The 21514-nt window shown below is 40.8% G+C and overlaps 1 protein-coding gene across 2 annotated transcripts in view; it reads right to left on the bottom strand.

Annotated features, from left to right (window-relative positions):
• Nucleotides 1-1688: 1688 nt before the first annotated feature.
• Nucleotides 1689-21514, bottom strand: part of dnaaf9 (dynein axonemal assembly factor 9) — a 172630-nt gene continuing 152804 nt past the window's right edge. For both annotated transcript variants that reach the window (XM_078224143.1, XM_078224135.1), the window contains 6 exons: nucleotides 21344-21450; nucleotides 16486-16560; nucleotides 9880-10082; nucleotides 9566-9631; nucleotides 8318-8411; nucleotides 1689-5740 (listed from right to left, as the gene is read on the bottom strand). In XM_078224143.1, the coding sequence (XP_078080269.1) occupies nucleotides 5634-5740; nucleotides 8318-8411; nucleotides 9566-9631; nucleotides 9880-10082; nucleotides 16486-16560; nucleotides 21344-21450 (652 nt within the window). In that variant the 3' untranslated portion in view covers nucleotides 1689-5633. The remainder of the gene's footprint in view (nucleotides 5741-8317; nucleotides 8412-9565; nucleotides 9632-9879; nucleotides 10083-16485; nucleotides 16561-21343; nucleotides 21451-21514) is intronic.

The raw sequence follows: 21514 nt of genomic DNA, 5'->3' as shown, positions 1-21514 counted from the left end.
TTAACTAGAAGGATTAAGATTCTCCCTCCAATTTAGAAAAATATTTTATTTCAAAATCCAGAACTGAATGGTGTTCAATTAAAGATGACCACTTTAATTGGTGAAACATATAAACTTTATTGAAAGTTGAATCGAAACGCAATTGCTGAAAATTACGAGTAAAAATTGCAAAACATCACACAACTACAAGTAAAAATGTGCCAACAAATACAAAAATAAATGGAAAAACTAACAATTATTCTATACACTTTGTTGGATTAATTATCTTTTGCAGTGTAATAAATACAAGATATGCAAAAAAGCTTCAGTCACACGCAAAACCAGTTTAACTGAAGTTACAGTAGTTTTGTGCAAATACAATTCAACCATTTTAATTTAAAGATATTCTCCCCTTCCCAAAAAACACAAGCTAAAGTGGTTAAAGTTAGTATCAAAATGACAAATTTGGCACGCTTTCAAGTCACACAAATAAATTCCTGAATTCACTCTTCATTTATATGAAGAACTTTGCTTGCAAAATTCAGCAAGTAATTGTCTAAAAATTTATGTTATAGCTTTCAATTTATGTTATGAGGTAAATTATTTTGCTAATGATCTGACGTTTAAAATTACATCATAGGCTGTAGGAAATCACAGTAAAGTCATTGTTATCAAACAAATAGAATTGTTCCCTTTTTTCTGAATGCCAATTCTGTAACGGAATTCTTTATGTGCAAATACTGTTAGAATTCCAAATGGGAACACAAACTATAACTTAAATTAACCCTCGAGTCAAATAGACCAGGGAATGTAAGCTAATTCAAGCTGTTGTGTTCCTTTCCAAAGTGTTCCATAACTTCAGCGACCAGTACAAGACACGCTCCCAACAATAACAATGCAAGCACACTGTTAAGGCCTGCTAATAGTTTAACATCAAAACCCCTGCTCAGCATTCAGATTTTGTTTTTGTAACTCCTGTTACATTGATACTAAATCCCTTTCACCAACACCGTTTATAATAGAATGTTCAAAAGGTCAAATTTAACAGGAGGCCCAGAAACCCAAAGCACCTTAATGTAAGCGACTGCCTCAACATTTAACTGAAAAGAATACAACTGTTTCAATAGCATTGTTTTTAAATTCAAATATCTTTTGTATCCCGATCCCGTTAAATGCCTAAACCACCAAATAACTTCAGAGACTACAGCAGTATCATTACCCAAAACATGTGTGGACCAAAATTTTACTTTGGTTGTTATTGTGCTTAGTAAAACAATTTGTTTTACATAAAACCATTTGTCAATACATTTTCCTTTCTATTTCCGAGCTTCAAGAAACAAAGTCCCTTCGTTCTTAATTGGGTATAAATGGGATTTCAAATAATCCATCACTATGATTTATAACATACATCTGCTGGTATTTTGGCATGAATGAAGGCAATCACACAGTAACCTAGAAATATGGGCCTCTCGGGTTCTGGGTTGAATTTACAAATACGTCGTCGTACCCTATACTGTTCATATGATTGACCTGACAGAATGTACGCAACCCTGTTGCTTTTTATAAAAAGCTAAAAGTAATTTACACTCTAGGCTCCTTTGCAACGAGTGAATTAATAAGCTACCAGTTATGTAGCTTACAGCAAAATAACTTGCACTTACAGCAGCGCAAGAAATAATGCCTTGCATAATATTCTTTTTTTCATTTCGGTTTCATCCAGAGTAATATAGCAGCAAAACAGCTGCCAAAAATCAGTAACAGCCCAAATTATTATCAATAATCTTTGCTGCTCCCATTGGCAGAGAATTAAATGTGGTGAAAGGGCTAAGGCCATCTGGATGCCACATTAAACCAATTTCAAGTAAATCTTTTTTAAAAGAATTGTGCTCTACAAATAGAATGGCTGGCCACATCATATAGTGTCTATATTCCTGCCTCTATAATCACAGAAGTCACTGATGTTAAACTAACATTTTAATGTATCCTAAAATACTTAACTCCATCTTAGTGATATTAAAGCAGCTTAACTATTCATAGTTTATGATGGACGACATTTGCAATATGCTGTAATATTTCTTTATATATGAACATCAACTATTTTGGGTGCGCCCAAGTTTAGTTTTTGTTTATATATTACAGCATGGTAGCTTAAAGAGACTTTATTACAGTGCAAGGCAATAATTTACTTGTGCCAATTAATGCAAGTTAACTGCAAATCAAGGTTTAGCAGTTAGCTTTAGTGTGACTCTCTGTTGAGTCTTAATACAGCTTCAGCTAGAAAACATTACAAGGCTTTTAAAATATTTAGGCACTGTTGTTCATATTTCAGACATAAATTTGTTTTAAAAAAAGTTCATGTCGCCCATCACAACTCTACATTGGGACACACAAAATCTATTTCTTTGCTATCCCAGCATCTTAACATTAGTTGTGTGGTTATACTGGTAAACAAACACTCAACCTACCAAGTTATCACACAGCATAGCTGTAAAAACTATTTTTAGGGGAAGGCTTCAAAGCGTTTCTATATAGTTTCCTACTTCATTAATTGCTTTGTCAGCTAAATGTGCTTAAACTGCCATTTACTCATTAGACTTGTAAAGTTGTCAAAAAATGCTCCTTTCGCTTAGTTTTACATTTGTTTAAATTCAGTTACATTGTTCATAGAATGACAAAGCTAAAAGTTTTCTTTACCACCTCACCATTACTACAGCAAAACATTAAAAGTACCTGAGGTGTTGACTGCAAGTATTGGTGATAAGCATGTTACCATTTTCTTCAGTTAAACTTTACTCTCATCCAGAGGTAAGTGGACAAAATTTGTTTTTTTTTTGTTGAAATGGGACATTTCATCCATATTAGAATATAACCACTATCTTCAGAATGCTGTACCACATTGCAATGCAACATGTAAAGGAAGATTTTCTAGTGATGTGATTTAGTATATGAAAATCATCTTCTGGAATAAAAAGAGTCAGTTGTAAATTCCAGGGTACCAGATAACTGAATTTTGGAATCAAGTTTCTTGTTTCACATCCCAAATCATCACTGTAAAGCTTGTCAAATACTTGAAATGGTATTCTCTTGGTTCAACAAGATAAGTAAGGAGACATTTAGTTTGGTTTTGTCAACACCTGGCTTTACCATCATCAATGTGATAAAGCAAAGTTTAAAAGTCTTCACTCTGGAAGAAAATTCATATTTGGTGACTAGTAACCCAGTCTAATCATTTTAGATATACCACCTCTGGTATGTCAAAGTAAATGGCAGCATTAGGATTCACTGATAGCCTTTCCCCTTGAATGTATCTACTGGTTAATTTAGCCTTGCGTACCGTAAGTTGTTCTTCATGCATAAAGGCAATTCACATGCATAACTAAGTGGTACAAGAGCCCAAGAACAACACCCAAAGGCAGGTGCACATTGAATTCAAGAAAACCATATCTTTCCTTGTATACACCCAAATGGAGAAATGAAATGCAAAGTTCCTTGCATGGTTCAATATTACAGAACAGGGAAAACTTGCTGTTCAAATAGATAGGTTTTCGTCTTTATAATTCTCGGGCCCCTGCGTTACCTTAAAATGCAAGTACATTTAACTATTCCTTAGCCGAGTACTATAATGCCTCAGCAATTTTTCAGTTTTCTCTCCTGCGTCATTTCAACAGCTATCCATAACTGCTTCACAGAGCTGGCATTGCTTTTTTAAAAACCATTTATATTTATCATATTTTCGAGTAATAAAAGACAGCTGTTTGATGTAGGATACAAAAAACACGGGGCTCAGTCTTCTTGCGTTTTTCTAATCAAAACATAGATGAGTGCAGTTGGGCCAAGTCCTAGATGAATAAACCATTGTTGCAGAAACAGAAGCATGCTGAACAATGTGGTTAACATTAATTACCTGCTGAATACCTTTAGTACTCAAGTGCATTATCTGATGTGTAGTACAGCAGTGCTTCACATGGAGTAGACTCGGACTTACTTTTAGGAATGCCCAAACTATGGGAACGAAGACGATACACGGAAATTGTGTAGCCCACTAACATAGGCCACAAAGTACAAAGTGCAGCAAAAAAGTTTGTTCTTAACATTTTTCCAAAAGTAGGAGATTGCAAAGTGACTAAACAAATTAACCTGAACACGTCATATTTCATTAGAGGTTGTCAATTCCATTCTCCATATCATCAATACTTGTTCGCAGAAAATAGAATAGGAACACACATTTCAGCTTTGCAAAAGTTGTCATTCCACCAATCCAACTGTTGAGCAGCATCTGACTATTTAAAAATAGTACTTTATCTTTTTCTATATATGGAAGATACACAACAGGATCCGCCATATCCTTACTTTCACTGTTTCGTAGATTAATACATCATAAATAAAAATATTACATGCAGGAAAATTACCACAAAGAAAATGTCAGTTTTTTTTTCTAACTTGCAAACATCTCAATAATTAGGGACAGTTTAGTCATGAATGAAAAAAAGCAAATCAATGTCATAAGAGTAAATGGCTTCCTATGTAGCATTAAAAATCTGGCAACCCCCTTTCTATAGCCTCTCATTAGTTTCTCCAAAGGCCAAATAATTTTGACCACGAGCTGATGATGAACTTGAGATAGCGATGGGAATAGAAAGGCAGGGGAAATCGAGGAAGCATAGACTTCCATGCAATACTGTGCATTTGTTTGGGAGACACTTTTTTAAAATTAACTTTGCACAAATTTAACAAACCAGATCAATGCATCTGCTTTATGTAACTACATTAATGCACACAGATCTGTTATCTGTGGTTTAGGATTTGAGCTCAGTACCAGAGGTGAATCTAAATACAATCAGCGATTGATTGAATGTGTAATAATCAATCAGACACCACAGCTCCATACCTTCTTAGAACTCTGCTAATGCTTCTATAAACCAAATGTATGGTAAAGGATCATTATACCAAGATTGCATAGACCAATTCCCTGGAATACCTGCACTAATCTCTACTTGCATCCCTACAGGACAACGTAAATCATCCATTGTTCTTATTGTAGAAAAAAAACATTATAAAAACTAGGACCTCCGGGCAGAATGAATCTTGCTACACAAAATACAATGATTAAATCTAGATTGACATTGGTTCGGTGGAATTAGCAGCTTTTAAAACAAAACTACAAGATGCTTGTTGATTTCCAACATGTAATGAGTGTTCCTTTTTAGTGAATTTGAGCTTAACATTCCAGTTGAAGAAATGTACGCTATGTTCTTTTTCAAACAGCAAGTAATAACTTCAAATACTTCAGGGATGGGCTATATCTACTCCAGAACCGTGGAAGATTTAAGAAGTGTCAAGCTTTTTATTTTAATCATGTTCAATTTGTCCAAGTAAAATTGAACTGGAAATTGCACGGATTCGGACTCAGTAAGCAAAAAAAGTATGTTTTACGTAACCATCCTCCTAATGCAGACTTAGATGACAATGGTCAGCTAGTGGGAAATTATTAGAATTCTATATGTTGCATTTGAATATAGTTATCAATATTTGTAAATTCCCACCAGTTTTTTTTTGCTTATTTTTGTTTAAAGTCACTTATTGAAACATATCTTGATGTTGTCCCAGTCTAATTCAAAAACATTTCAGACCATGGACCTAAGTGGAACTTAAAATTATGGCTCAAAGAGATCTTGACACTCTTGTTTTTCAACTTCTGTGTTGTACTTCTCAATCTCTTTGTTCACTTCTGATAGATATTCTTCAATGAACGTGTCCATCACTGATTTTAGAGATGTAAGGGAAATCAACCATTCTCCACATGGTCCAGCTACAACTTGCAATGCAATTAAATTTGCTTGTCTATGAATCTCAATCATTTCTCTCTAATTAAATCAGTTTTGAATTTAATTTTTCCTTTATGTGCATATATCACCAATGCTAATAACGAAGAGAGAGACAAGGCGCGCGCGCACAGTGAGAGACAAGGCGCGCACACACGTGCGCACGCAGTGTGCACGCGGAGGCAGTGCCAGCCTGTACTCCCTGGCAGTGCCCGAGGGGCAAAGTGTCCATGCCCAGGGGGTGCCTTGGCACTGCCCACCAGGCATGGGGCAGTGCCTAGGGCTTAGGGGCGATCTGCCACTCAGATTATTTGGGGTTGGAGGGAGGTCAGCGATCGGGGGAATCTGCCGGAGTGGGAGCAAACCTTCACTGTTTGGGCAGGGCCGGGGGGTTGGGTGGGGGCTGGAGATTGAGCTGGCCAGCCAGCAACTGGGAGGCTGACAGTTCAGGGTCACTACGTATGTGCAGAACCCCCAGAACTGTCAGGCTCTGGCGTAAACATGCACCACCCCCGCAGGCTTTTAATGATGTTTACGATTGTGACCTCTGCAGTGCACAGAGTGTGGGAGATTCAAGTCTGAACTCCCACTGAAAAAATAATGATGATTTATACCAGTTTTCCTGCGAATTCAACACCTAGAACTTTTTTGGGAGAATCGCCCCCGTAGTATTTTATTTTCAATGCTACGTGAACTCACTAAGATAGGTCAAAGAGAACCATATGCATATTTGATCAACAGATAGACTTGCATGAGTATAATAGTCTCCCACTTTCCTGACATGGGATAACATGAGAGACAGGATCTACAGCATTTAGAGAAGCAAGGACTGATTAGGGATGGTCAGCATGGCTTTGAGAGTGGAAAATCATGTCTCACAAATTTGATTGTATGTTTTGAAGGGGTAACCAAGGTTGATGAGGGCAGTGCAATTAATCTTGTCTACATGGACTTTAGCAAGGCTTTTGACGAGGTACCACAGGTAGGTTGTTGCACAAGGTTAAATCTCACAGGATCTAGGATGAGGTAGCCAAATGGATACAAAATTGGCTTGATGACAGAAGACAGAGGGTGGCTGTAGAGGGTTGTTTTTCAAACTGGAGGCCTGTGACCAGTGGTGTGCCTCAGGGATCAGTGCTGGGTCTATGGTTGTCATTTGTATTAATAATTTTGATGTGAATTTAGTATGCATGGTTGCTAAATTTGCAGATGACACCAAGATTGGTGGCATAGTGAACAGTGAAGGTCATCTACGATTGCAACGGGATCTTGATCAATTGGGCCAGTGGGCTGACAAATGGCAAACGGAGTTTAATTTAGATAAATGCGAGGTGATGCATTGTGGTCAATCGAACCAGGGCAGGACTTATTCTGTTAATGGTAGGGCATTGGGGAGAGTTATAGAACAAAGAGATCTAGGGGTACAGGTTCATAGCCCCTTGAAAGTGGAGTCACAGGTGGACAGAGTGGTGAAGAAGGCATTCAGCATGCTTGGTTTCATCGGTCAGAACATTGAATACAGGAGTTGGGATGTCTTGTTGAAGTTGTACAAGACATTGGTAAGACCACACTTGGAATACTGTGTACAATTCTGGGCACCTATTATAGAAAGGATATTATTAAACTAGAAAGAGTGGAGAAAAGATTTATTAGAATGCTCCCAGGACTTGATGGTTTGAGTTATAAGGAGAGGCTGGATAGACTTGGACTTTTTTCTCTGGAGTGTAGGAGGCTTAGGGGTGATCTTATGGAGGTCTATAAAATAACGAGGAGCATAAATCAGCCAGATAATCAATATCTTTTCCCAAAGTTAGGGGAGTCTAAAACTAGAGGGTATAGGTTTAAGGTGAAAGGGGAGAGATACAAAAGGGTCCAAAGGGTCAATTTTTTGACACTGAGGGTGGTGAGCGTCGGGAACAAGCTGCCAGAGGCAGTAGTAGAGGCGGGTACAATTTTGTCTTTTAAAAAGCATTTAAACAGTTACATGGGTAAGATGGGTATAGAGGGATATGGGCCAAACGCAGGCAATTGAGACTAGCTTAGGGGTTAAAAAAAGGCATGGACAAGTTGGGCCGAAGGGCCTGTTTCCATGCTGTAAACCTCTGTGACTCTTTAACAAAAGGAAAGGTATTCTGTTAACCACTAGGTAGCTGTTAGCCACTCTTTAACAAGACACATTCACTCATCTCTGACGCGCACGCTGGCCCCCAAACACAAAAAACTGAAGTTTAAACAGTCTTGAATGTTGAACTGGAGCTTTGAGCCAGAACGTTCCCAAAGAAATTCAAAACATAAATGCAGAAAACCTCCGCCCTTGTTCACGGTTGGGATTCTCCAGCGCTGGTGAAGTGAATGGAGTTTTGGCTGGAATGCCATATTCTCCATTCTCACTTGCAGCTGGAGGGGCACGGCGAGATCGGAAAATCTCGCCCAAAGTATTTAGTGAAAACTGATTAAATGTCCATTTATTGATCAAGCCCAATTACTAATTTAGAAGAACAAACTTGGAAAGATACATGGGTGATAGTCACTCTTTTCACCAAAGAAGTTAACAAACTGGTTTCCATTGTAAAACCAACCAGGTGGAGGCAGCTCCAAATGACGTTTCACCTGTAAGACAAAAGATAAAACAACCATTACATATACTTCATTTGAAACCTTTTCTCATTAATAGACTTAATTGTCGAATTCTTTATACTGAGGTTTAAAGATTTGTTGAAATTAATGCGATACAAAACAACCTCTGACATAGTGGGTGGAATTTTCCCATCCTACCCGCCATGGGATCGTAGCAGGCGAGAGACGAACCTTACACAGCTCTGGTGACCTTGGGTAGGATTTTCGGACCTTGGGTCGAACGCGGCTGGAAAATCCCACCCAGTGTGTACAATTTGGAAGTTTGCAGATGAATCTAGGTAACGTAGCAAACATCATAACAGCTGCAGACTTCAGAAAGACAGACAGAAAATAGACAAAAGCTGTCACATGGCAAATGAAATAATATGGATGTGTGTGAAGTAATGCAGTTAGGAAGAAATAACAGAGAGGCAATGTAATTTAAATGATGAAAGTTCATCAACTTGAAACATTTGGGCCTGAACTTCTCGGGAGTGGCTATCAGTGTTGGAATGTCACTGATCCCAGTTTCTTACCTGAAATCCTGTCTCACCTGTCCTTACAAAAGGCCGAGCAAGTTTGGAGTAGTGCACTGTGTTCCTGGGGTCTAGCGTCGATGGACAGCTCTGTCAAAGGGAATGAAGCTATACCCCCCCCTTTTCACAGAACTAGTAGGTAGTTTTAATGGTCTAGTGACATTTAAAGATCCTTGACAGGCCAGATAAGTATTTAAGGTAAATGGTAGGATTTGGTGAGGGTAGATTAAATTGGACAGCTCTTTCAAAGAGCACACAGGTAGACCTGGCCAAATGGCTTCCTGGTGAGTTGTAAGATTCTATGATTCTAACCAGAAAGGAATGTTTCCCTCGTTGGTAGTAAACTGCAACTGGTCGCTGTAGAATAGTTTTGTCAGCAATGGACTCACCAATTTCAATCTCCCTGTTCATGAGTTGTAAATCACCTCCACCTTTCTCTCCATATAGCTTAACCAAGAATGCAAAAATACAGACAGCAACTGTACGTCAGTATGCTGTGTCATTCAGCAGCCTCAGTTATCACTTTCGACTAAGTCATGTAACAACTGGCTTCTGGCTTCATTCCAAATAAATAAAAAACAAATGATCAAATCTGTTGACTTGAGTACTTACATGGACATTCTTTATTTCTTGTTTGGTGAGGGTCTCAAATGTCTTGAAAGGTTTCTTCTGTAGTTTCTATAGAACAAGATTGGTATGAATGAAATATTCACAGGATTTTAATTAGAAAAAGAATAGGGATTTCAATAAAAAAGAATCAGCATCAGTTTCAACATTGGTGGAAAATGGCACAAACTTAATTCAGTTTAAGGTTAAAAATATAACTACACAATCCACTAATATAACTATTGCATGAAGGAGATTTTTAAAAATGCATTTACAGGAATCAGAAATGCATCTGACACATTTGCATTCCAAAACTCTACCTGGCTCGCACACTGTCGCAGCCAATCCTTCATGGTTTCCTCTTTCAGCATGCAACCGATGAAAACAACAAAACTGTCAAGCTTTCGCCCAATGGTCCTCCCATCACTTTGTAAAGGAGGTGGAGAAGGGCCATCTTGTAAGGGTACCATGCAGAACATATTAGTTTGAGTGTTGTGGCAGATTTCAAACATTTTCTCAGAATCTGTAAGGCAAAGTAAGATAATGATTTACAAAAAGACAATGATCTACAAAAGACGATTACAAAATATTACCAACTGGGAACATGTTGACATTGTAAAAGCTGCAGGAAAAAGAATGTGGCCCAAAGATTATTGAAAACCATTTTATACTCAGTCACTGGGTTGATTATCTTTCTTTTGTCTTTGTTGCATGCTAGATTGATGCAATGCTTGCAAGGCTTCCAAATTACTCCCAAGCCCCAAGATCTGTAGAAAGCTGCATGGATGTAATCAAACATTGCTCGGATGCAAGGAGGTGTTTCAAAATGACCCCATGTTCAATGTTCTCTTATCAACTGTGAAGAAGCATGCAACAGACATTTAATGCACCAGAAGTCCATCACCAGTTTGTCTCCAAATTAAGATAGGACTTCAGTTTACCAAATCTGAAATGCACATACTTCTTCCCAAAGCCACACAACACATTGACTTGAAGCCAGAGAAATTATGTACTGGGTAGCAGCTCTTTGAGATAGTTGTTTGATTCAGTCCACACCCTGCGCATTAGTCCTCTCAAAGTACATGTCCAAATATCTTCTGAAAGTTACTTTAGAATTTGAATCCACTACATTTTCAGATAGTGTGTTCAAGATCCTAATAACCACCTGTGTGAATAAAGGTTATGGACTTTATAGGGCAGATTGTGGGATGATGTTTCCCTTGACTGAGGTGTCCATAGTTAAATGTCACAGACTCAGAATAAAGAGCTGAACATTTAAGACTGAGTTGTAGTGAAATTTCTTCATTCAAAGGGTTGTTAAATCTTTGGAATTTTCTACCGAAGATGGCTATGGATGCTCTGTGTCGAATTCAGATAATAACCGAGATGGATAGACTTTTGGATCTTAAGGGAATCAAGAAGAATAGGACAGCAAAAATGGAGTTGAAGTAGATCAGCCATGACTGTAGGGCTCTTAAGGGTCAAATGGCCTATCCTTACTTGTATTTTTTAAGTTGAGCTCAGCAAAACACTAAATATATTTTTCAATTGTCGAAGTTAAATCAAAGAAACACAAATTTCTAGTAAAAGAAGAAAATTTTAAATTCATTCCGGTCAGGCAGCATAGATGGAAAGGGAAATAAAGCTAAATTTTCATGTCGATGACCTTTCATCAGAGAATGTTTAAGATGAACAGTAAGTATAGAGCTATGAAAACAAATTAAAAGGGATCAATCTATGATTAAGCATATGTGATTAAATAACAAAAGGAATAGCATCCCTTGCAAATGTGATAATGACACAAGTATAGAAACAAAAGCTAGGTCTGGAGGAAGCATGAATGCAAATGGCTACAGCAAAGGAGAGGAGAAAAATCAGGCTTCAGAAGTGGTGGGATTCGCTGTTGGCATATGACTGAAATGATAGGTAGTTACAAGTAGCGCAGGCTATCTTTCTTTTAACATGCGAGCTGCCATAAGGAGGCAGCTCTCCTGGTGAAAGATAGGTAGATAGCCTGCACTCCTGGAGTCTACCAGTCATATACTAACAGGGGAATTCCACTGCCCTTCTTCAGCATCAACTTCAACGTGCATCAATCAGCATCAACGTGCCGCCGTGCAGGGCGGCATGGTGGTTAGCACTGCTGCTTCACAGCTCCAGGGTCCCGGGTTCGATTCCCGGCTCGGGTCACTGTCTGTGTGGAGTTTGCACATTCTCCTCGTGTCTGCGTGGGTTTCCTCCGGGTGCTCCGGTTTCCTCCCACAGTCCAAAGATGTGCGGATTAGGTTGATTGGCCAGGTTAGAAATTGCCCCTTAGTGTCCTGAGATGCGTAGGTTAGAGGGATTAGCGGGTAAATATGTGGGGGTAGGGCCTGGGTAGGATTGTGGTCGGTGCAGACTCGATGGGCCGAATGGCCTCCTTCTACACTGTAGGGTTTCTATGATTCTATGAACTCAGACTTCCTCCGGTGCATCATCTGCTGCCTGAGAGAAAATGGAGTCGTGACTGATGTCTGGAGTTGTTAAACTCAATGTCAAACCAGACGACTGTAAAATGCCAAGACGAAAGATGACGGGGCGATTCTCCCAAAAAAATTCTAAAAGTTTATTTATTAGTCACATGTAGACTTACATTAACACTGCAATGAACTTACGGAGAGAATCCCCAAGTCACCACATTCCAGCGCCTGTTCGGATACACTGACGGAGAATTTAGCATGGCTAATGCACCTAATATATTCTACAAATATATAAAACGAAAAAGAGTGGCTAAAGTAAACATTGGTCCTTTAGAGGATGAGATGGAGGATGGAATGACTGGAAATGAGAAAATGGCTGAGGCATCGAACAGATATTTTGTGTCGATCTTCACAGTGGAAGACACAAATAACATGCCAAAAATTGATGACAGGAAGGCTATGGCAGGGGAGAACCTAGAAACTATTATCACGAAAGAGGTAGTGCTGGACAAGTTAATGGGGCTAAAGGTAGACAAGTCTCCTGGTCCTGATGGAATGCATCCCAGAGTACTAAAAGAGATGGCGGGAGAAATAGCAAATGCACGAGTGGTAATTTACCAAAATTAGCTGGACTTTGGGGTGGTTCCCGCAGATTGGAAAACAGCAAATATGACGCCACTGGTTAAAAAAGGATAGACTATCGGCCGGTTAGCTTAACTTCTGTAGTAGGGAAAATGCTTGAATCTGTCATCAAGGAAGAAATAGCGAGACATCTGGATATAAATTGTCCCATTGGTAAGCCGCAGCATGGGTTCATGAAGGGCAGGTTATGTTTGACTAATTTGGTGGAATTCTTCGAGAATATTACACATGCAGTGGACAATAGGGAACCGACTCAGTTAATGGTAGGGCGTTGAGGAGAGTTACAGAACAAAGATCTAGGTGTACATGTTCATAGCTCCTTGAAAGTGAAATCATAGGTGGACAGAGTGATGAAGAAGACATTCGACATGCTGGGTTTCATCGGTCAGAACATTGAATACAGGAGTTGGAATGTCTTGTTGAAGTTGTACAAGACATTGGTAAGGCCACACTTGGAATACTGTGTGCAATTCTGGTCACCCTATTATAGAAAGGATATTATTAAACTAGAAAGAGAGCAGAAAAGATTTACTAGGATGCTACCGGGACTTGATGGATTGAATTATCAGGAGAGGCTGAATAGATTGGGACTTTTTCTCTGGAGCGTAGGAGGCTTAGGGGCGACCTTACAGAGGTCTATAAAATAGTGAGGGGCATAGACAAGGTATAGTCAATATCTTTTCCCAAAGGTAGGGGAGTCTAAAACTAGAGGGCATAGCTTTAAGGTGAGAGGGGAGAGATACAAAAGTGTCTAGATGGGCAATTTTTTCACAGAGGGTGGTGAGTGCCTGGAACAAGCTGCCAGAGGTAGTAGTTGAGGCGAGTACAATTTTATCTTTTAAAAAGCATTTAGATAGTTACATGAGTACGATGGGTATAGAGGGAAATGGGCCAAATGCAGGCAATTGGGATTAGCTTAGGGTTTTTAAAAAAAGGGCGGCATAGACAAGTTGAGCCGAAGGGCCTGTTTCCATGCTGTAAACCTCTAAGACTCTGTAGATGTGGTGTATTTGGATTTCCAGAAGGCATTTGACAAGGTGCCGCACCAAAGACTGCTACATGAGATAAAGGTGCACGGTGTTATGGGTAATGTATTAGCATGGATAGAAGATGGGTTAATTAACAGAAAGCAAAGAGTGGGGGTAAATGGGTGTTTTTCTGGTTGGCGATCAGTGACTAGTGGTGTGCCTCAGGGATCAGTGTTGGGACCGCAATTGTTTACGATTTACATAGATGATTTGGAGTTGGGGGCCAAGTGTAGTGTGTCAAAATTCACAGATGACACTAAGATGGGTGACAGTGCAAGGTGTGCAGAGGATGTTGAAAGTCGGCAAAGGGATATGGATAGTCTAAGTGAGTGGGCGAGGGTCTGGCAGATGGAGTACAATGTTGGTAAATGTGAGGTTATCCATTTTGGCAGGAATAACAGCAAAATGGACTATTATTTAAATGGTAAAAAATTGCAGCATGCTGCTGTGCAGAGGGACCTGGGTGTCCTTGTGCAGGAATTTCAAGGAGTTGGTTTGCAGGTGCAGCATGTAATTAAGAACGCAAATGGAATTTTGTCCTTCATTGCTAGAGGGATGGAGTTTAAAAACAGCGAGGTTACGTCGCAGCTGTATAAGGTGCTGGTCAGGCCACACCTGGAGTACTGTGTACAGTTTTGGTCAACTTACTTGAGAAAGGATATACTGGCACTGGAGGGGGTAGAGAGAAGATTCACTAGGTTGATTCCGGAGTTGAGAGGGTTGGCTTATGAGGAGAGACTGAGTAGACTGGGGCTATACTCATTGGAATTCAGAAGAATGAGGGGAGAGCTTATAGAAACATAAAAGATTATGAAGGGAATAGATAAGATAGAAGCAGGGAAGTTGTTTCCACTGGTGGGTGAAACTTGAACTAGGGGACATAGTCCTAAATCTGCTTCCCCTTATTTTGAAGCTGAGTTGAGGAGGAACTTCTTCACACAAAGGGTTGTGAATCTGTGGAATTCCCTGCCCAGTGAAGCAGTTGAGGCTACCTCATTGAATGTTTTTAAGGCAAGGATAGATACATTTTTCAACAGTAAAGGAATTAAGGGTGATGGTGAGCGGGCGGGTAAGTGGAGCTGAGTCCACAAAAAGATCAGCCATGATCTTATTGAATGGTGGAGCAGGCTCGAGGGGCCAGATGGCTTACTCCTGCTCCTAGCTCTTATGTTCTTATCTTTCAGACTGTGGGAGGAAGCCGAAGCACCCGGAGGAAACCCATGCAGACATGGGGAGAACGTGCAGACTTCATGAACCAGCAAATCAGGGAAGCTGCAAGATACAGTGCACATCTCGATTTGGCAATAATGAAAGATTGACAGCACACAGGAAATCTTCATGGAATGGCAAAGCAAGAAGCAGGAAAAGGCCATTCGGCCCTTCGAGCCTGCTCTGCCATTCCCAAGCTGGGAATCGAATTCAGGTCCCTAGTGTTGTGAAGCAGCAGTGCTAACCACTGTGCCATCATGCAGCCCAGTTTCGAATTTGCGGAAAAGCTTTAGTAAATCACACTTTTTTTCAGTGGGAGTTTACAAAAGAATCTCCCACACTCTCTGCACTGCAGAGTGCCTCAGCGTAAATCCCGTTGACAAGCTGAAGGCGGGGCCTATCCTCGTGGAAGAGGCTGGCAGCATAGCGCTGAGCGGGCCACTGCACCGATCTGTCAGCGTAGAGATTGGCACATATGCAATGTCCCGTCGGCTGGCCCCCTGATCATTGGCCAGTCCTGCGATCCCGACAACATCGGCCCTCCAAGTCCCCCATGGCCTGATCGCTGGTCTCCTGGACATGTCCAGGCCAACCTCACCACCCCCTCCCCCCCTCAAATCTCCCCTACCCCCCCCCCCCCCCCCACCTTAAACCTCAAACCCCCGCACCCCTCCCACCTCCCCTCAGTGCCGACCCCTCCAGCAGGCACTTTACCAACTCCAGTGACAGCCCCAACTGCTGGCCTCCCTCCCTCCCCCACTGATCCTGACTGCAGAGTGGCAGCGAGAACTCCCCATCCCCACCAATTGCCCCCAGAGACCCCCCCCTCATGCCCAATTGGCAGTGCCAAGATGCCACCTGGGCATTGGCACTTTGCCCCTTGGTTAGTGCCAGCAGGCCCAGACTGGCACTGCCACGGTGGCAATGCCCAAGGAAGTAATGTAGTTGATATTTAGAATTCTGTCCCAAAATGTGTGTTTGCTGGCGTAGCTGAAATTCTTATGATCAAGATTTCTGTTTAATAAGGATTTCAATACATATGGAACAAAGCTGGGTAAATGGAGTAGGGATATGGATCAGCCATGATTTAACTGAATGGCAGCACAGAGTTTAGGGGCTAAGTGAACTATTTCTGTCCCAATGAACACTAAAATGTATCATGCAATATTACAGATTGGACATTCATTAGCCCACAGTAATGTGTGCAAAATAACTTTGGTCAAATTGAACAAACATTTCTGAATAAACTGCTTCACAGATCATTTTTTAAATATGCTGTGTATTGGTTGAATGAATGATGCTCATGAGGTTAAACTATAATCTCAAGGAGGCTGCTCAGTGGAATATCAGAATGTATATCATAATACAATTACAACACTGAAGGAGTCGATTCCAATGTAGTAATGCAGTGCCTGAGTGAACCTAAATTAAACATCAAATCAATGCAATTTAATGTATCTAATATTCAACCATTCCAATATCTTAAAGCAACAAAAATATCTCCATAGCCACAGCAATTATTTCACCTTAACAGATGAATAAACATGTTACACAAGTTGATGGAAATAAAATCCCAAAACGTAGGTACCTGAAAATTTCAATTGTGCTCGAATGTGATATATATTTCCATTGAAAGGAAATGACTTCAGTGTGGTTCTCAAAGCTGGACAACAAAAAAAAATGACAAGATGACCAAGAATTATTCTGAAGGTATACATTGGTTTCCACAAAAAAAGTCACAGACAATTTCGATAAAGAAAAAAGTCAGAGAATATTCATAAAGAATTCTGTTCAGTTCATTTATCTTATCCTTCCAAATGTTAACTATTTTTTCCATTATAGCACCTAACTATATGGTAAATGAATCCAATTTATGAGCCAACCTTGCTGACAATTTATTCAAGTTTTTGTTGAACCTCTCGGTAAATCTCTAGGAAATCGCGTAGGGCTGGGAGTCTGAATGGGGAGGCATTTGTAAAATGCGTACAGGAAGGTTCTTTCGAACAATATGTAGATAGCCCGACTAGAGAGGGGGCTATACTGGACCTAGTACTGGGGAATGAGCCCGGTCAGCTCTTCAAAGCTTCGGTAGGGGAACATGTGGCAAATAGTGACCACAATTCTGTTAACTTTAGGATAGTGATGGAAAAGGATGAGTGGTGTCCCAAGGGTAAGGTGTTGGATTGGGGGAAGGCTCACTTTAATGGGATTAGGCAGAAATTGGCAGCTGTTGATTGGGAGAGGCTGTTTGAGGGTAAATCCACATCTGGCATGTGGGAGTCTTTTAAGGAACAGTTGTTAGGGCTGCAGGATAGGCATGTGCCTGTAAAAAAGGATAGGAAGGGTAGGATTCGAGAACCGTGGATAACCAGGGAAATTGAGGGATTGGTCAAAAAGAATAGAGTGACGTACGTTAGGTCCAGGCAGGTAAAAACGGAGGGAGCTCTGGAGGAATACAAAGAAAGTAGGAAAGAACTCAAACGAGGAATTAGAAGGGCAAAAAGGGGTCACGAAATGTCGTTGGCAGACAGGTTTAAGGAGAATCCCAAGGCATTTTATTCATATGTTGGGAACAAAAGGATTGTCAGGGAAAAAAATCGGACCTCTCAGGGACAAAAGTGGGGAATTATTCTTAGAGCCCAAAGAAGCCCAAAGGGCGGCACGGTAGCACAGTGGTTAGCACTGCTGCGTCACAGCTCCAGGGACCTGGGTTCGATTTCCGGCTGGGGTCACTGTCTGTGTGGAGTTTGCACATTCTCCTCGTGTCTGCGTGGGTTTCCTCCGGGTGCTCCGGTTTCTTCCCACACTCCAAAGGTGTGCGGGTTAGGTTGATTGGCCAGGTTAGAAATTGCCCTTTAGAGTCCTGAGATGCGTAGGTTAGAGGGATTAGCGGGTAAATATGTGGGGGTAGGGCCTGGGTGGGATATGCCATATACCTTATTCACTACCTTCTCCACCTATGACGTCACCTTCAAGGATCTGTGGACTTGCACACCCAGGTCCCTCTGCGTATTTACACCCTTTATGGTTCTGCCATTTATCGTATAGCTCCCCCCTACATTAGTTCTACCAAAATGCATCACTTCGCATTTATCTGGATTGAACTCCATCTGCCATTTCTTTGCCCAAATTTCCAGCCTATCTATATCCTTCTGTAGCCTCTGACAATGTTCCTCACTATCTGCAAGTCCAGCCATTTTTGTGTCGTCCGCAAACTTACTAATCACCCCAGTTACACCTTCTTCCAGATCGTTTATATAAATCACGAACAGCAGAGGTCCCAATACAGAGCGGTGTTCCACAGGGCTCTGCCCCATCCTATAAAGGTGGTGGAGGCGGACACACTGGGAACGTTTAAGACTTATTTAGATAGCCACATGAACGGAGTGGGAATGGAGGGATATAAAAGAATGGTCTAGTTTGGACCAGGGAGTGGCGCGGACTTGGAGGGCCGAAGGGCCTGTTCCTGTGCTGTATTGTTCTTTGTTAAATTGCCAAAACCCAAGCATGAGAAATGAACTGCTTCATGAATCAGCGAATCAGGGAAGCTGCAAGATACAGTGCACATCTCGATTTGGCAATAATGAAAGATTGACAGCACACAGGAAATCTTCATGGAATGGCAAAGCAAGAAGCAGGAAAAGGCCATTCGGCCCTTCGAGCCTGCTCTGCCATTCATCTTGATCATGACTGATCATCAAATTCAATATCCTGATCCCCCTTCTCCCCCATATCCTTTGATCCCTTTAGCCCCAAGAGCTATATCCAATTTCTTCTTGAAATCAGATAACGTTTTGGCCTCAACTACATTCTGTGGTCGTGAATTCCACACATTCACCACCTTCTGGGTGAAGGACTTCCTACTCACCTCAGTTCTAAATGGTTTACCCCTTATCCTCAAACTGTGACCCCTAGTTCTGGACTCCCCACCATCGGGAACATTCTTTCTGAATCTATCCTGTCTAACCCTGTTAGAATTTTAGAAGTCTCTGGGAGATCCCCTCTCACTCTTCTAAACTCCAGTGAATATAACCCCTAACCGACTTAGTCTCTCCACTTACGACAGACCTGCCATCCCAGGAATCAGCCTGGTAAACCTTCGCTGTAGTCCCTCTATAGCAAAGACATCCTTTCTCAGATAAGGACATCAAAACTACACACAATACTCCAGGTGTAACCTCACCAATGCCCTATACAAGTGCAGCAAAACATCCCTATCCCTATACTCAAATCCCATCACTATGAAGGTCAACATTCCATTTGCCTAAGTATGCTGTATCTGCACGCTTGCTTTCAGTGACTTGATGCACAAGGACTCCAAGGTCTCCGAGTATCCACCTCTCTCAATTAACACCCATTCAAGTAATAATCCATCTTCCTATTATTGCTGCCAAAGTGGATAGCCTCACATTGATCCACATTGTATTGTATCTGCCATACATGCCCACACACTCAGCCTGTCCAAATCACACTGAAGCATCTCTGCATCCTCCTCACCCTCCCATCCAACTTTGTATCAACTGCAAATTTGGAGATAATACATTCAGTTCCCTCTTCCAAATCATTAATATATAATGTGAACAGGTGGGGTCCTGAAAACCCTATTAGTCACTGACTCCCAATCGGAAAAGGACCCATTTATGCCAACTCTTTGCTTCCTATCTGCTAACCGTCTCTAGACATTACCTGTAATCCAATGTGCTTTAACCTTACATAGTGTTCTAGTATGTGAGACCTTGTCGGAAGCCTTTTGAAAGTCTAAATAAACCACCTCAGTCAACTCTACTAGTACATCCTCAAAATACTCCAATAGATTCGACAAGCATGAATTCCCTTTTATAAATCCGTGCTGACTTTGTCTGATTATACCATTGCTTTCCAAATGTCGAAGTTATGAAATCCTTGATAGTGGACTCTCGCAACTTTACCAGTACTGACGTTAGACTCACTGGTCTTTGGTTCCATTTTCTCTCTACTTCCCTTTTTAAATAGTGGACTTAAATTAGCTCCCCTCCAATCTGTAGGAACCAGTCCAGAGTCCAATGGACCTACTATTTCCATAGCCACTTCCTTAAGTACTCAGGGATGAAGACTATCAGGACCTGGAAATTTATCCACCTTCAAAGAACAAAGAACAGTACAGCACAGGAAACAGGCCCTTCGGCCCTCCAAGCGTGTGCCGCTCCTTGGTCCAACTAGACCAATCGTTTGTATCCCTCCATTCCCAGGCTGCTCATGTGACTATCCCATCAATTTCCCCAAAACCATTTCTCCACTGATTTCCTTCAGCTCCTCACTAAAACTTGTTTCGCTCAGCACTTCTGACACAACTAGATTTCCAACTAATCCATTCTCATTGCACAACACCCAATCCAAGATGGCCTGCTCCCTTGTTGGTTCCTCAACGTACTGTTCCAGAAAACCATCACGTATGTATTCCAGAAATTCCTCCTCTATTGTACGGTGACTAATTTGACTCACCCAATCTACATGCAAATTAAAGTTGCCCATAATCACAGATGTTCTTTTAACATATGTATTTCTGATTTCCTGTCTAATGCTTTTCCCAACACTACAGTTTGGTGGTCTGTATACCACCCCAACCAATGTTGTTTCTTAACTTGACCCATACGGATTCCACAGCATCGATGCTAATATCTTGCCTCAATATTGTATCTATATCATCTTTGATCAAGAATGTAATTCCATCACTTTCTTTTCCATCTGTCCTTCCTAAATACTGAATATGTTTAGTTCCCATCCTTGGTCACCTTGGAGCCACGTCTCCATAATGCCAACTATATCATAACATAATTGATTTAAAAAGGCAAAAGGAGTATGAATTAGGTACATAAACTAAAAAAAGAGACCAATTTAAAGGAAATATGGGAAAGGCTTAAGAAGAATAGCAGATTTCACCCCGACAATGACTGGGGAGGACTCAAGTGGGTCTGTAGCTGAGAGGGAGGAACAGAAAGGTGAAAATCAACCTCATGCATTCATATAATGCTTTCACTTTAAAGAAACGTCCTAAACACACTTTATAGGTGAAAACTTACACAACCAAAGCAAGGTATTAGGATGAGTGATCAAAAGTTTGGCTAAAGAAGGTACGTTTTAATGAGTCGTAAAGGAGGAAAAAGATGAGGAGAGGTTTAGGGAAGGCATTCCTGAGCTTAGAGAACATATCCATAGAATCCTACAGTGCAGAAAGAGGCCATTCAGTCCATCAAGTCTGCACCAACTCTCCAAAAGAGCATTTCACCCAGGCCCACACTCCCGAAAAGCTTCAGTCTTTTTTTTCAGTGATACTCTAGTTTTGTACTATCAAATGACTAGTAGTTTCATTCAATTGCAACATTCACACAGTATCAAACTCTATCAGATTTGAACTCAACACTACTAAAAGAATGGCACTTATATTTTATCATAATATTAAAATTTACCTTTGCACTTTGTCACAAATCGGGCCTTTTCAAGTGGACGGTTGAACCTAATGCAGATCTGAGTCATTTGTGGGAAAACTGATCCCGATCTGAATTTGCCATTCCACCTGGATAAAATGCAAACTTATGCAATATTTCCAAATATCCACTAAAATTAAATGTCCTAAAAAA

This window comes from Mustelus asterias, chromosome 1 (genome assembly GCF_964213995.1).
Source record: "Mustelus asterias chromosome 1, sMusAst1.hap1.1, whole genome shotgun sequence".
Classification (NCBI taxonomy): Eukaryota; Metazoa; Chordata; class Chondrichthyes; order Carcharhiniformes; family Triakidae; genus Mustelus; species Mustelus asterias.
This window is presented reverse-complemented; position numbering and strand designations above follow the sequence as displayed.